Source organism: Xiphias gladius, chromosome 1 (assembly GCF_016859285.1).
Source record: "Xiphias gladius isolate SHS-SW01 ecotype Sanya breed wild chromosome 1, ASM1685928v1, whole genome shotgun sequence".
In the NCBI taxonomy this organism is placed as follows: Eukaryota; Metazoa; Chordata; class Actinopteri; order Istiophoriformes; family Xiphiidae; genus Xiphias; species Xiphias gladius.
In genome coordinates this window covers 13633375-13650513 of record NC_053400.1, presented here as the reverse complement: position 1 = coordinate 13650513, position 17139 = coordinate 13633375, and the positions used below count along the sequence as shown (strand labels likewise).

The window sequence follows — 17139 nt, the reverse complement described above, 5'->3', positions numbered from 1 at the left end:
ATGATCAATATCACGACTGATTTTGATATTTTTTAAATTTTATCTAGAGACTCATGGGTTTTACTGCTGCCCCCAACCAAACCTCTCCTAACAGTTTTGGAGCCCACTGTCTTGTTTTGTTTGAAACATCTATTCACAGATTACTGGCCTTGAGTCAGAAGAGTGAATTATACACAACTGGCTGGTGGTTGGTGTATATGTGTGTGTGTGTGTGTGTGTGTGTGTGTGTGTTTGTGTGTGTGTGAGAGAGAGAGAGAGAGAGAGAGAGAGAGAGAGACTGAAAGAGAAGGAATGCAGGGTCTGCCAGCTTGCTTTTGTGCGGATGAATAGCTAATTCCCCTCCTACTTTAAGACTTGGCTGCTTACCTTATTAAGTAAGACTCTTCAGGGAGATACAAAATGAGGCACTGGCCTTCCTAAGATGCACTTCGGTTGCATGCCTAAGTTCTCTCAAAACTCTCCCTCTACCTCTATCCTCTTTTGTCCTCTTTCTGTCAGTATCCTTATTTCGCTCCTAACATTTCTTTCCAAGTCTCTTCTTATTTCTTCCTCTGCCTTTCCCATCTCTCAGTCTGCCTTGCTTCCACTTGTGCTCTTCTGTCTCTCTCTCTCCCTTTCCAATTTTCCTGCTCTGAGGTACTGTGCCATAAGTGCAGACATAATGGCATATAATGTTGGGTGAACTGAAATGATAATAGAAATAGCGGTGATAAATAGTTGCTGCGAATTGTTATGCTGACAGTGTTAAAATAATGAGTTGCATTAAGTGGCAGCTTAGGACTTCTTAAATGTTGTTAAACTTTAATTTAATTTTAAGGTTTGTACTTGCATGTTTTTATGTGTGCATAAGAGAACGACCAAAAAGAGACAGTAAAAAAGGAAGGAGAGGCGGAGAGTGTGCAAGGCAGTGAATGAAAATGTGCGAAAGTGAGACATAAGATGCAAATGAAAGAAAAACAGCAAATCTCAATGGTCTTCTCAACTATTTAATAGAGTACGGGAACATTCAAATGTAATACCATCTCAATTTCACAACCCATCTATTTCTGCAACACTTTCTCCAGCTCATCCTCTTAACGCCTTGACACTCTATCTTTTTAGCACATACAAAATGATGTGATGGTCTCAGGGGAGACATGCTGACACAGAGGGGAATACAGGAGGACTCAGATCGGTTCATGTAGAGCAGTGTTCTTTACTGTGGGTCTGGGCACATTCTTCTTACTTTTGCTCATATGCATTAAGTGTTTCCATTTGCTTTAACTTTTCCATTTTGTTGTTGTGTAAGTGGGTGTGTTTCTAATTGAGTTTGTGTATATTTATGGAACTTCATATCATATATGTATAATATATATGAATGCATTTGTATTTACCTCCATGTATAGCCTATGTCCATTCCTGTATGTGTGTGTGTGTGTGTGTGTGTGTGTGTGTGTGTGTGTGTGTGTGGCAGACTTCATAGTTTGCTCCATGACTAATTGCCAGGCTGTGAAATCCCTGTTTACACTTCTTAATTTATTTCCGTTCTCCCTGCAGGGGGTTTCTCTGTGTAGGAATTCACAGAGTTGACAGTCCCTCCCTGTCCATCAAGCTGTCCTTACACCCCTTTTCCTCACACTACAATCTCCACCTCTACAGTTTCTTAGATGAGTACTTTGATTTGTGAGAGATAATTAAAATGTGATAATTTTTCCTTTTTGCAACAAGAGAGACAGACAGACTTTACAAAGACGTTGGTGGCTAATTTCAGACACATTACTTCATTTAAATGCACTGGCAAAGAAAGCTCAAGTTGTCTGTCATCAGTTGCACCTCATTTATTAATGCAGTGCTCCTTTCTCATGTATGTGCATTTAAGGGGTGATCATGAAATATATCATTCTTGATTCACATTTACTCAATTGGGGGGAGTCATTTTCTCTCCTTCAGATTTACTCAAATATACAAATGATGATTGTATATACGGAAGAGCAAATTTAATTAAACTATGTTTTGTAGAAATCTATTAGCATCAAAGATTAAGCAAGCCTAAAAAAACTGGGCAGGTAAGCTGCACTGTAGCAGATCAAAAACAAAAAAATGACAGCAACTTAACAACAAAGAGTGCTGCAGCCAATGAACATGGCATTTGATCATTTTGCAAACAAAGAAGGGACAGCAAATTATGAGCTGGTGGTCATTAAACTTAAATTTCATGGTCATCTTTTCTTCACTTGCCTCAAGAGTTTGTTTAATGACCTCTACAGCATTGGTTTAGCGAATATATGTGTTAAATACACATCATTTTACACCATAATTTTATGACTACTTGATGTCCAAATAATCTTGCTCGGATGGAGTTTAATTATGGCCTTAGTAAATGTTTTGGGATTTTCTCATCAAAGCTTGCTGATCTTAAACTGCACATTTCCTCATTTACATAAATCACATGTACATTTTCAGCAAATAGAATATATATAAACACACATATAAACCTTACATACACACAGGTGCCATAGCAAACTATACAAATTGTATACACATATACTGCCAAAACACTCAGATCAGAGAAGTACCTGCCAGAATTTCACCAAGTCCTTCAACCTAAACAACCGTATAGGTCGTTTGTCCCTGATCTCCGATACAACCCATAGGAGCGTCTTCACAACTTGGTTAGGTTTAGGGAAAGATCAGGGTTTGGGTTAAAATAAGTATTTCATTAAGGTTAGAGGACCTTTGTTGTCATGGCTACAAAAAATAAACACAGTTAAAGTTGTGGAGCGGTCATGAATGGAAGAAACAACGTTGGAAAGTTTCAAATGGGAAACAAACAACATTCCCCCGTGTCAAAATCCTGTGTTTTGTTGACCCATCCATCCACTGATCTCCTCCTAATGTGGAATTTGTCACTCTTTATGCTACATCACTCGACGTCCTCCTGTGTTCCCATCATAATTACTACGGTTGCTAGAGGTCGCCTAACAATAAAACGGAACTGTGGGTTGTAATATGCTGCTTTCACAGATGGCCTATGGGGTTGGCTTTTTACTGGAGGACAGAATTTTCATGTTTGTGTTTCTATTAATCCCAAACATTTGTATTATTCCTCCTTATTGTACCTTCCCTGTTTCTTTTATTTCCCTCTTCACACCTTCATCCTCTCATTTCTCTGTCTTTCCACCTCATCCCTGTGTCGACCGCAGTCTGCCTGCAGCTATGAAGTTGTGTGTTGTGTGTATCAGTGAAGTTGTGTAGCTAGCAGCTGACCTGGCTTCAGATCATAGCTATACCCAGGCTCTTTCTGCACTGAAACACAGTCACGCACAGTCACGCAAACACACCCGTGCAAACACACATCCCCATTATCATATATATGAGAAATTAAAAATATTCATGATGAATTATAGTTGTACATTAAATCAAATATATGAATAATTTATGTACATAACCAGCCCCAATATGCAGATATACTCATATATTCGCACACTAGGCCTCAAAGAGAGCACAACAAGCATTGATACTCATATGTGCAGACACACTGCACACATGCACAGATGACGACTTTTTCACATACACACACCTAACATCAGTGGGCTGCTGGGTCATGAAAAACTGGACTAATAGAGGATAATAGAAAAATTAACCTCACACTCCTTATTGTTTGAAGAAGGCCACCTCCTCTCATGCTGTCAAACCAAATTTCTCCCACTCATACGATGCTCTGCGTGTGTTTCTACCTCATGGGTTGCTCCCTCACTCTCACCGTCTTTCACACGTTCTTTGTCTTGTTGTGTCTTTGTTGACAAGTCTGATGGCTGAAAAAACTCTCTGGCTAAAAGTTCTGAAAGTGTCTGTGTGGCAGACACACACATGGGTGCACAGATACACACACACACGCACGCACACACACACACACACACACACACACACACACACACACACACACACACACACACACACACACACACACACACACACACACACACACACACACACCCACACACACAATGTCCATTGACCTAGTGAGGGCAGCAGACAGAGACAGAGGCAGTGAGACTTTTACTAGCAGTAGGAGCAGCTGAATTCCTCTGAGTCACACCTCAGCACCTCATTGATCCAGTGTGTGTTTCCAGGTCCAGGTAGTGTACGTGTGTGTGTTTGGGAGTGCATGCTTTTAATCTAGTTCATTTTTCTGTTGTCTATCTCCCACACACTATAAAAAGGCCAAGACAAGTGCGTGCGCATGTGTGTGTATATGTGCGCAGACCCTGTCTACTCATGAAGGTCATACCACCTACTTCTAAGGCTCTGACTCCTCAACATTATTAACTCATCTCTCCTTGCTAACACACACTTTATGCATATTACATGAGCATAGCTTTTCTTTCCTGCTATATTCCACATAATTGCATATGCATATGCTGTATGAGCAGTGTGTAAATGTTTATATGGATGAATGTGAGCATAAGTGGGTGTTAAAAGGGCACAATAAATTTTACTATGTAACTGCTGCCATGTAAAATATTATGCACTGTATGATAATGTATGAATCTGCGTAGTTAGTTATGGTGTCGACTCAGCAAATGTCTGCAAACACGCTGCGGATACATTTGAAGCTGATTACTGTATATGTCAACAATAAAAAAAGTGAAGAGAAATGTACTATCCATAAAAGCATGAAACACAACCTCCAAAATAAACTGACATATTGCTTCAGTTAGAAAATTACTTGCAGTGGTAGTAGTTCTGTATTCATCCAACATTGGGATAAATTCCACCACTTTTTCATTATGTAGTTGATGCAAGGTTGATTCCGGCAGGAGTGATGTGATATACCCAGGGGTGGAAAGTAACTAATTGGATTCACTCATTAACTGTACTTAAGTAAAATATGGAGGTACTCGTTCTTCACAGTACTACATACCCATTTAATGTTACTTTATACTTCTACTCCACTACATTTCAGGGAGAAATATTGTGCTTTTTACTCCACTACATTTATTTGACTGATATAGTTACTAGTTACTTTACAGATTAAGAATTTACATTAAAAAATGTCATCAGTTTATTTAGTACCTTGTCAAAATTAAAACAATGGTTCCCAACCATTTGGCTTGTTACCCCTCTACAAAAAACAGTGTCTGGTTGTGGCCCTTTTCCACATTTGAGATGTTTATAAGTTGTTTGCAGTTCTACCAAAGAGACATTTCCGCTCTGAACTAATTCTACACATTTACGTGATAAATCTATCAGCACTTAGAAAAAGTAACCAAGTAGGGGTGGATGATCTTACTCTTGAGAACTACCGCAAGACACATTGCTGTTTGAGGAGAATCGAAACCTGTGACCTTTCTTTGATGTGACAGTCTCTTAAAACAAAAGGTCGCTTTGCTGCCTTTTCATTAAAAGAGGCAGTGTCCTGTTATACAAGATTCTGCGACTAAGTGCTTTTATATAATTCTCCTGTTTCTGAATTCCTTCCATTTATGTTAGGCAGTGTGTAGGCATGCTGCTAACAAAAATGGTGATTAACTGATTGCAATAGTAGATAAACCTAAATTTTCTAGATCCCTCCAACTAAAGTACAAGCAAACAGGAGTTCAGTGCGCAAAGGTACTTAATGCCCTCTAATGTTTTTGTGCTCACAGCAGCTTTTTAAAAGAAAAAGTTTGAGGGAAGGTGAATTAGAGGAGAGGACACTATTCAGTAGGAGAAAGACTGGTTTACGTTTAGAAATAGATTATTTAGTCTGCATTGAAAGATTCCTGCTGGTGTACAAGGAAAGAGAAAGACGTTCCAAGACTGGCAAGAGAGGGTGAAAAGTTGGAGCAACTGATATGGTAACAGCTAGCCTGGCACTGAGAAAACGAGATTGAACAGCTATTAGTGGCATAATGCCTAGTGGGGAAGGAAGGATTTAACTCCAAGTACAGTATGTTGCAGAGCACAAACTTGCAGGGATTGGGCTGTGGCTGCCATGTGGGACTCGCACAATAATAGGAGTCATACTATAGTCTTGGTAGTCTGGGCAGGAGTCACAATGGTCTTGTCAATAGAAATGGTCTGCACAGTGTAGTTGAGTTTGAATTTGTTGCAGTGAGAAGACGTCCAATGGGAACAGCACACCTCAACTTGAGTGTCAGAGGACAGGAGGAAAAGCAGATTTCAGTGTGGCAATCGGCAGACCATACAGTCCTGTGGCAATTATAAGGGAACTTATGGGATGCATCAGTGCCTCTATGACATGCCAAACTTACTCCTTGGATTTAAGGAGCTGGGAAGGAGCTTTGTAGTATATTTTTAATTGTGTATTTTCCATAGTTATCCCACAAAACTGTAATGGATTATTAGTATTTAAAGGGTATTTCAGTGTAATAAATCAATCAACAAATGAAGTCATATACAACAAATCCTTTCAATTGTTCTAAAGTGTGGATAATGTGTCTGTGTAGATATAATGTGCTTGTTATACACTGCCTGATTGCTAACCATGTAATGGCTCTGCAATGTACACATTTATCATACATACACGTGTGCATACACATAAACACATACATCACACACAATATACACATACAGTACACACTCCTCTGCTGCGTACAAAATCTGATAATGGCATGCTGTGGGTGTACTATGGTGTTATGGTGGAGTGGCTGACCTAATGCATTAGATTGAGCTCACTGTCAGGTCTTTAAGTAGCTGGGATCAGAGGCAGATACACTGCTAATGGATGCTTCTCTCCGTGGGTGGAATAACTATCCATAGCTCTATTAAAAGTGGTGCTACAAAAAAAAAAAAAAAAAATCACCCCTAAGTTAACTTTAAAAAATGAGAAGATAATTATTGGACTGGATTAATATCGTAACCATTTTTATTTTCATTTTTACTCTAATAATATATAGCCAACTCAATTTATTTTGGATCATTTGGGATTTAATGTGGGTAGGTTATACAATGCTTTATCGTAAATGAATAGGGAGAAGTGAAAGAAATATGTCTTTCACTGGCAGCTCTTGGTGCGGGAGACTAACATAGCCTCCCCTGCCTTCAAAGCATTTAGAGAAAAGAGATGGCAGCAATTTATTCTTTTGACAGCTTGTTTACTTTGTTATGGATAAAAGATGAGAAATTAAAAACTTAAAGATATGTACAATCCAAATCCTGAGGGCTATTGGTTGGCTATTAGCTCAGAACTTGCTATATGCCCACACCTAATTCCATTGACCATAAATGGAAATGTGAGGAAACATGCACAGCTATAGAAAAGTTCAATAATATGATGACATGGTGATTAAAAGGCTATGTGTAGATAAATGATTATTACTTGTACAACACAAAGCAAATATCTGTGTATCACTGATCACATACTTTAATCACATTCGAGCAGACTATATTCTTGCCAGGAAAAATAGGAGCAGATCTTTAACCCTGAGTTTGACTTTGTTTGCCTGTTTAGATAACATAGCTGAATATATTCATGTGCATCTTACTGTTTCCATGTCTCTATTAGATTTACAACATTATCTAAGGATCTTTTTTGTGTAATGTGTGTATCTGTCTGCATATGTTCTGATTGGTTTTCTTTTTTGCCAACTTTATGCATATTTTTGTTTACATCTTAACATCTGCCCCTGCTTATGTGTGTATATGTGTGCGTGTCTTTACCTGTACCAATCTAGAACAAGCAGACCCTGCTGTCGAAGCAGATAGACCTCAAGGGTAAGGAGCCAGAGAGGGGTGTGCTGATGTCCCACACCATATCAGACCTGAGAATCCCTCTGTCCTATGAGGTCCGACTGGCCCCCATCAGCACCTACAGCACTGGGGAGTACGTCAGTCGAATCATCCAGTACTCAGAACGTAAGACACATTTAAAACCAAATTGACTAAGCATCTTCGTCTTTAGTCATTATTTTTCATTTATGTTTAAGTACCATGTACAAAGCATAGATAAAATGATGGGCTGTGCATATCTGAGTGTTAATCAATAAAATTGTAATTTTCTTACAGCCTACACCTACCCAAGGCCTTCAGGTGAGACTCAACTACCTCCAGCTCTTACACATTTCACAATCTTCAGCTTGTTGTTGTGACCTGATTGTTGACAGGGTGGTGAAGTTAGGAAGGCACGTTGAATTTTGATGAAAACTAATGTAGCTTATATGCTGCAAGCGATGTCAGCACAAGTTTGTCAAGGCAAAGTTTGCCATGACCCAGCATTGGCCTTTATTAAATCTTGTTGCTAGGGAGGAGAGTGGTGGAACAGTAGGATGTGCGAAGGCAAATGATCGCTGGAAGCAGGTCCATGACATTTTAAATGTCATGAAAAATTGGCCGTGATTGGAGGATATGAGACAAGTTATGGGTAATAGCTTGAAACTCACATGATGAAACTATATTAAAACTATGATACATCTCACCTTAAATTTGTGTCTCCTTTTTCTCTCTGTCAGCCCCATCTCCCTCTGTCTCAGCCTCGTGCACAAACTCCTGCTCTCTCCTTGCCTCTCATCCTCTCTCTTGTCATTCCTCTCTCTTTCTCAGTCAATTGCATCTTGTCTATTTTCTTCATTAAGATACACGCTGCATTTTTCTGGCAGGAGTGGCAGTTGGCTCCGCCAGGGTGAGGCAATTAAAACAACAGCAGATTGGAACAGACTGCGAGAACAACAGTGCAAATTGAAAGGAGCGCATGTAGTGGAGCAGGGTGTGAATAGTAATAGATTAGCTCCCTGAAACAAAGAAGCACACACAAGCCATCCTCATGGGGAGCAGGAGCCATATGCATCTGCAGCGGACTGAGTGTTTATCCGGGGAAGCTTTTACTGAATCTGTCAGCTTGGATGGTTGTAGATAGCTGTTGTTATACTGGCTTGCTTCAATTTTCATTTCTTTAGTGAGTCTCTGATAACGGCAGAGCCCTCCACATGGGCTAATGACGTTGACAGCGCCATAGAGAGAGATCCCTCTCTCTGGCTTAACAAGAGACGTCGGCATCAAGGATAATGACAATTCACTCACATGGCAAAACACACTTTGGTATAGGTGTGTGTGTATATGTCCGTCATGCCGTATGATGCAATATCAAAAAGGCAAAATGTGACTCCAAAACATATGAATGGGAGGAAAATAATGATCCCAAAGTCCCAGGAAGATTATGTTAGAAGTGAAGACACTTCTGATCATAGCGTCCCCCAAAATTTGTTGTGAGAATTATGCATCGTATTCAAAAACAGCCAGCTGAGGCAGTTAGATGGGAAAAGGTAGACTTGTGCATCTAAATTTATTGCATGCGCAATATACACACACTCCCTCCCAAACTGTACAGATGTGCTTAAGAGGTTCAGTCCTTCCAAAACAACAATCCATCCAATGACATTCCTAAAATAGGTATGTTCAACGTTGCTTTGGAAATGATAATATTATTATTAGTAGTCGGTCTTTTCTTACGTGCCTGAAAATGAGCAAGCTCTTGACTCATACAGTATCAGGTGGCCAGTGGCAACATCATTTGTTCATTGATTGTTGCATTGATGGATACTCGGATTCTTGCAAAGTGACTATTTACCAAAGTCTAACATGAATCACCCCATGAATAGAGACTTAAAACCCTCATATAGTGTATAACATGGTTCAGTAGGTCTCCTTAGAATTATTGTGCTGCTGTTTTTCCCTCTTACACTGTTTCTCAAGGCTTACATACCTTGTTTTGTCAGAAATCTTGTGGCTTAAAGCAGTAGCACTATTTGGTGATGGTGTTTTTTTTAATGTCATTTTAAAATGTTTCTACATTTTACATAGCCTGACTCAATCAAAATTGCCTTTAAATGTTTCTGCACGTAGGAGTCATACATCAGAATATGCATAATATGTGGAATCCACTTTAAGTTTCACATTATATACCCTGCCTCCTACATTGTGCCTATCACTTTGTCAGTAATTGCCTGGTTGTCTGATCTTCATATTTGAAGTGTATATTGCAGAGGTTACTACACACCTACATTTTTGCCATTACTTTTCCTGGACAAAGTGGGTAGGAAAAAAAAAAGCAGTTGGTTATGTCACCTGTACTTTTTCACCTGCCTGACACATCACTGATCAAACGTGTTTTCCTTTTTTTTCCCACATATACATACAAACATCCCAGACCATGTATGTGGCTTTGAGGATGAACGGATCTGTGGTTTCTCTCAAGACCGAAGTGACATCTTTGACTGGACAAGACAGAATCACCTGACACAGAATCCCAAGCGATCTGCCAATACCGGCCCCGAGACTGACCACAGTGGAACCAAGGAGGGTAAGGAATCACTTTATGTACAGGTTCAGTTCTTTGTGTAGTAGTCATAGTACTCCAGAGACAGAACTGTATACTGTGTAATGTGAATAGTTAGAAATTTAGGAAAACAGACATAAATAGGAATCCAATTTCACTCATAAATATATATATTTTTGTGCTGCATTCAAGACTCTGAACAATAATGTTGTTTTATTTGTTTCAGGTTACTACATGTACATCGAAGCATCACGGCCACGTGTTCAGGGAGATAAGGCTCGTCTCCTGTCTCCACTTTTTAATGTGACCTCAGTCAAGGGCCCCAAGGGCTCTGGCAGAGTACCATACTGTGTCTCCTTCTACTACCACATGAAGGGCAAACACATTGGTGAGTAGTAGATGGGAGAATAATGCTCATAAACACACACACAAATTATCTTCTACAACATGAAATCATCATCATCAATGGCACACATGGAAGTACAGTGAAGAATAACGTGACTCCCAATACTATTGGGGTTTTCATATCGCTGGGCTGTGTGTGTGTGTGTGTGTGTGTGTGTGTGTGTGTGTGTGTGTGTGTGTGTGTGTGTGTGTGTGTGTGTGTGTGTAAGAGAGAGAGAGAGAGAGAGAGAGAAGGGGTAGGGAGGGTGTTACCAAAGTTTTGTTTGTATGTTTCTGCTTGTGCCTCAGTGTGTGTGTTTGGAGGTGGTTGAAGGGGCCTGCGGGTGTGTGATTTATGGCAGTGGCAAGACACAATCAGTCATTTGGGGGAGCTGTTCATCATAATATGCTCTGTCAAACAGCTACAATGCATACATCTTGTAGCCTACAGACCTGCACAAACACACACTTGTGCACATACCTGCGTAATAACATACAGTCGTCTTTCCATGACTTCAGAGGACATCACATTGACTTACATTCATTTCCTGGAGACGTACTCTAACCTTAACCATAACAGTGACTTGCCAAACCCTAACCTTTATTCTAACCTTAAAACATATCTTCACCTTAAAATTTAATGATTTACGTTATGCTTTTTGTCCCCATAAGGAAGACAAGTCCCCATAATGTGACTATATAAAAAGATTTAGGTCCCCACAACATGAGTAATACCTGGACCACACACACACACACACACACACACACACACACACACACACACACACACACACACACACACACACACACACACACACACAGACAAACACACACACACACACACACACACACACACACACACACACACACACACCCACATACACAGGCATGGGCTCCCACAAAAAACATATGGTAAAGCCTTCAAAAACATGAAGGCACACTCACATTTATGCACAAACACATAGACACACTCTCACACACAATGTCGATTTACGTGTCCATAGCCCAAACATACAGGCTTCACTGTAACATTTGTTCCCTTTCTGACATCCACTGTCCCCTAAGGATGTTGATTGGTATAGATGGGCACAATATTTGTGTGCACATGTGTGTGTGTCCAAAAATGTAATAATTCTGTACAGTAACTTCATAGACAAGAGCAAAACAAAAGGTTGGAAGTTTTAAAATAGAGAAGCTCACTCAATCACTATAATTTTGCTTATCTGACTTATTTTACTACCTTTACATCCTCCTCACAGTTGATTACAGCAATGATTAGGAAGTGAATGTCCTCGTCTGTATTCTGTAATAAATCAAATACAAAAAGTTAAACATAACCATCTCACCTACAGGCAGGGAGTTACAATATCTAGGGAGCCTATTTGCATCGACAGATTTGTACACGTTTGAAAGTTCACCCATTTTACTACATAGAAACATGAACTCTCACAAGTGAAAATTATCTTCTTTCATTATATAACTGGAAATAAAATTTAGCTACAACTCAGCGCTAGACACGGCCAATACATGCTGAATAACTATTTTCTATCAAATGGAATTTTTTTTTTTGTATTGACAATGAAAAAAAATGATTGTATAATGACGAATGGGATGGTAGTGGTGCCAAATTTATTTGCTCTTAGCTAATTGTTTTGGTTGTCCGATCCACATTTAGACTGTATGGCTACCTTCCAATGGCTCTTACCATTCCACCATATACAGTACAACTGAGTTTCCAGTTTCCAGTAAACAAACAAGGCATCGAGAGACTGCCTTTCCTGCACAAAATAACAGCACCTACCTGCTACTCCGGAGATGGTGGCAAGAACAGTTTAATTTGAGAGGTTATCAGTCCTGCTCTCTAACTCCTGAATCTGTTGATAGGCATTTGTTTGCTAACACATAAGTGGCTGATAAACCAATACTTTATCAGCGCTAGTTTGCTGTTTGTTTTTTGAGTGCCTACTAGTGGTGAAAAAAATCACTTGTAGAATTAAAATGAGGAGAATATCACAAATTTTCTTTAAAAAAAACCATCTAGTTACTTAAAATGTTATATGTACGCTTATTTAACCTTTAATATATTACAACTACAGAGAGTTGTTTGTCATTATTTCTTCTTACTATTCTGTATTGTCTTTTACAAAATATTTTTTCCCCTATTACATATTACAAAAGCGCTTCATGAGTAATCTTTGATGGATATTACAGCACTTATTTGAGCATTTTTGTTTTGCAGTTTGTTCAAAGGTCTTGTAGGTGTTTCACACCAAAACAATGAGACATGACAATGCTACCTATCCGTCGCACAGTGCTTGTTTACAATTAGTAAATTCTGTCACCAGTTATGCCCAGCTTGGCTACAAGCCCTCCCCAAATTTATTCTTTAGTTCTGACAGTCTGTTCCAATCTGTTGTTACTTTAATTGCCTTACCTTGGCAAATACTACTGCCAGGGAGACACAGTTTGACTCTTAATGACGAAAAGAGACCAAATGAGGAAAAGGGGCTCAGTGAGAGGAAAGATGAGAAAAGAACAGTGGGTGGGGTATGAGGGTCGGCCGGCCTTGGAGGAAAGGAGAGAGGGTTAATGAAGAGAGTGAGAGCAAAGAGGATGGTAGGAAAAATACAAGGACTGAGAGAAAGGAAGAGTGAGCAAACAAGTATGAGGAGGCATAGAAGTAAGATTAAAAAAAGGCTAGAGCAGAGAGCTGCTGGAGAGTCCATCAACCTGGTAATGCTCAGAGGTATTGAGAGGAGCAAGAGGTAGTGCTTTATGCTTAAGTACTGCAACTAGTTTTAATGTCCTCAGTTGTATAAAGTTAAAGTACTGTAAAGTGTTAAAAGGGCTGTAGCATTCAATGAACTTTGAAATATGGAATTTTTAGAAAAACTATTGAGATATTGCCCTTCTCCGACTGACATTTACTGTGTGTTACCTGTTTTGTAATCCACAGGCTTTGTGAATATAAAACAAGGAAAATTATCTCTTGAGTATTTTTACAGATATAAGGAAAGAAAGCATGATTCCCTTTGACTAGTTTGGATTTTAGGTTTACAATAGGCCAGCACTGCAAATAAAGACCTCCCCGTTTTGTTCACCTTAATGTGTTTCTCTTTGGGCTGGCTGGCAGCAGCAATAAACAACATTTAATTAGTTTTGTTTGGCACTGGGTAGTAGTTTTGACTGGCTCAGGTTTGCAGAGTGCCACTGGCAAGCTTATTTGGAATCACTGGTTCATTTTCACTTCAGAGTGATGGAAGACAAATCAGAGTTTGGGGTTATTTAAATTTTCGACACCTTGTCTGTTGTTTTGGATAACACTTTTATTAAGTAAGAATTTAAATAAGGTCTCTGTATGAATATTCACAAGACTGTGGGGAAGAAGAATGGTAGCTATGTGACAAGATAGCTTTGTTAGTATAGCATTTAACATACAGCATTACATGATGTTATTTTACACCGATCAGCCACAACATTAAAACCAGTTACCAGTTTCAATGTTGTGGCTGAATGCTGTATACCAAATAGCAAGAGTTACTTTTTTGTGGTAATATACACTTTTTTTAGAAGCTACTAATTTAAGTGTGTACTTCTAACTTTTAAGGTTTAGATTCTCATTTTAAGGAAAACATTATGATCAGCTTGTTGTCTAGCAGGGTTTGATTAAAAAAGGATTTAGCTAAGCCCAGATTTGTCCCTTTTCTCATGCTCCTGAATTGGTTATTTACTCAGAACTTTGAATAACATGCTTTGGCTTGTTGTTGTTATTTGGTTTCAGAAGCCAGAACACAGACTCTAGCTAATTGTTTGTTATGTTTGTGCCGTTTAGGATTGCTTTGACTCCGTGGCTAACCTGCGGCAGAGACGGGCATAGGACATGAACCCTATTTAGGTGGAGTTGACAGAGGGAGGAGACAACCAAATCAAAAACAGAAACCGTCCAACTCAAATCAATTCAAATATAGCAATGTATGTGTGTATCTCTGTCTGTGTGTGTGGCTATGTACCTCTGCTGTCTTCCCCACTCATGATTCTCGAGACAAGTAGCCCTGATAGAGCTGTGCCTTCTCCTCTGCCTCCCTGACACTCTTACCAACACACTCTCCTTTACATCAGTCCAATCAATAGACGGCTTATCAGGGTCCTCTTTCCCTTTTCCGTCTGCCGGGTGTCTGTGTGTGTGTGTAGGTTGTGATGGTGATGCTGCAACAGTCAGAGGAGGATAGAGAGAGAATGGGTGGTGAGCAAGGAAAGAGACAATGAGCCTCAGATACGTGGAGGTAGAATGAGAGAGTGGGTTGAGCAGGTGAAAGTGGGCTACACCAGACTAAGCCAATGTTTCTTTCCATTATATAACAGTGCCACCCATGTCCTTTCAAATTTCATGTGTTGAACAGCTGCATGTGAGTGACACTACAGAGTGAAAAACATACAGTACATAAAGTCAACTATCCATCAGTGGTGGTGGAAAATGAGTAAATAATATTGTGATTGCATTATTTAGATATTATTGCAGATATTTGCTATTAACCTATCAATAGCTTTTTGTTGATTGCTTTCAAATCCCAATAACTATGTGACATTTAATTTGCAGTATGTGGTGCTCTCTAGGCCACCGTAGACATGACTGTCTACAGTCTTTATGGTAAGCTAACTGGCTTTTGGCGCCAGTTTCATATTGAATCAATCTTCTTATCCAATTCGTGGCAAAAAGGATTCCTTGAAGATTTCATAGGGAGCCTGGAATCAATCCGTTTTGACAGATCTGACAAACTTAGATCCCAGAATATCTATTAATTGACACATATGTACAATGTGCAAATACATTGGAAACTTGGACTGTCAAACCTTGTATTTGAGAATTTCTAGATGGTCAAAGGCTAATTGAACATTGTGTTTATTTTCAGGGTGATGACTGGGTTGACAGTTTGTTTTTCACTGCTTCTTTCACACACAGAAACCAAAAACATGTCGCCTAACTTCTCTGTTTGCCCCCATATCCACTACACTCGCTCTAGTCACGCATCTCATGTGATAGAGTAGGAAGTTAATTCCTGCCAGGTTGCTGCTTCAAGGTTTGAGTAAAACTACCTCAATCAAAGATACACATACAGGCAACAGAATGATAATCATTTGTGCAAATACGCAAGCATAAATCTACATGCAAACTCACACTATATGCACTCACATACACATCTATCAGTGTAGAATAAAAATAAATTATAAAATAAAAATAAAAAACCATCCACTGGACATATCACCACTCATCCAAGAGGCTTCACACATCCAATCTTCACGCACATGTTACCCAGATGTAGTATCTGACCTTGCAGTAGGCAATGCATTTGTTTCTACTTCCTATATAAATTAGAGGAAACCATATCACAGCCATGTTTTTGCCTGTAGAAATTAAGTTAATTGAAGCATGTGGCACTCAAACAGTGACTCTAAACTGTCATTTAGAGTTTGATCCCATTTATTTTTTGGACAAAATCCTTCCTACATAGTATTTAAAATAGACAACTAGACAGGAGTTAGATATTTAATGATGCTGGGTGACTTAATGCCAGTGACAGTCAGAATAGAGCGCGCTTCTTGTAAATTTTTGCTGGCCTTTAAAACATGGAGGGGTTTCACTGGGATGAAGGTGATGGTTACATTCAATCACCTTGTATCTCTCTTGTGACTGTAAACAATTAGGTGTATTTTTGTACATACAATGGAGCAATCATTAGGTGGTTACACATCTTATTGTGACTGGTAAACGGGTAGATGCTCATTATGATCGTTGACTAATTACAGTAAGGACTGGGACATCTCAACTGATTAGATCATAGTCTATTTATTGTTCACTGTGTGTGTGTGTGTGTGTGTGTGTGTGTGTGTGTGTGTGTGTGTGTGTGTGTGTGTGTGTGTGTGTGTGTGTGTGTGTGTGTGTGTGTGTGTGTGTGTGTGTGAATACATACAGTATGTCCACTGTATGTATTCAGTCTTTCAGTATGTGCTCCTTTCTGACTGTTGGTGCAAATAAGTCATTATGTGTGGGTCATTATGTTTAAAATGTTTTGCCTTTAGGTTTCAATAATGATAAGCTCTGCTGCCAGCCTGCCACAACTCAGTATTCAGTCTTTGCTTACACTTTCTAATAATCTGTATGTGTGTGAATGTGTTTGCGGGTGTATGTCTGTGGGAATGCATGTGTGCATACTTACAGGCACTCTCAATGTGCTTCTGAGAGTGAGAAGCATTGCGTCTGTGGACTCGGTGGTATGGACGAAGTCTGGTCATCAAGGCCCAGACTGGAAAAAAGCATTCTTTGACATCAGCCCCAGTGGACCCTTCCAGGTAAGGGCTTGGTGATTACTTTTCTTCCCAACGTAGGAAAGAAAAGTAATTATTAAATTACTACAATTACAAAAACAACAATGCAGCAGAAAAAGGAAGCAGCTTGTGCACTGAAACCAGATGTATACTGTTTTAGGAGAATGTTTGTCTTT

At 39.4% G+C, this 17139-nt stretch overlaps 1 protein-coding gene across 1 annotated transcript in view; it reads left to right on the top strand.

Annotated features, from left to right (window-relative positions):
* Positions 1–17139, top strand: part of LOC120793263 (MAM domain-containing glycosylphosphatidylinositol anchor protein 1) — a 167065-nt gene that overhangs the window by 133470 nt on the left and 16456 nt on the right. The window contains exons 12-17 of the mRNA XM_040133168.1: positions 4113–4118; positions 7659–7839; positions 7990–8013; positions 10127–10279; positions 10482–10643; positions 16857–16987. Coding sequence (XP_039989102.1) covers positions 4113–4118; positions 7659–7839; positions 7990–8013; positions 10127–10279; positions 10482–10643; positions 16857–16987 — 657 coding nt within the window. The remainder of the gene's footprint in view (positions 1–4112; positions 4119–7658; positions 7840–7989; positions 8014–10126; positions 10280–10481; positions 10644–16856; positions 16988–17139) is intronic.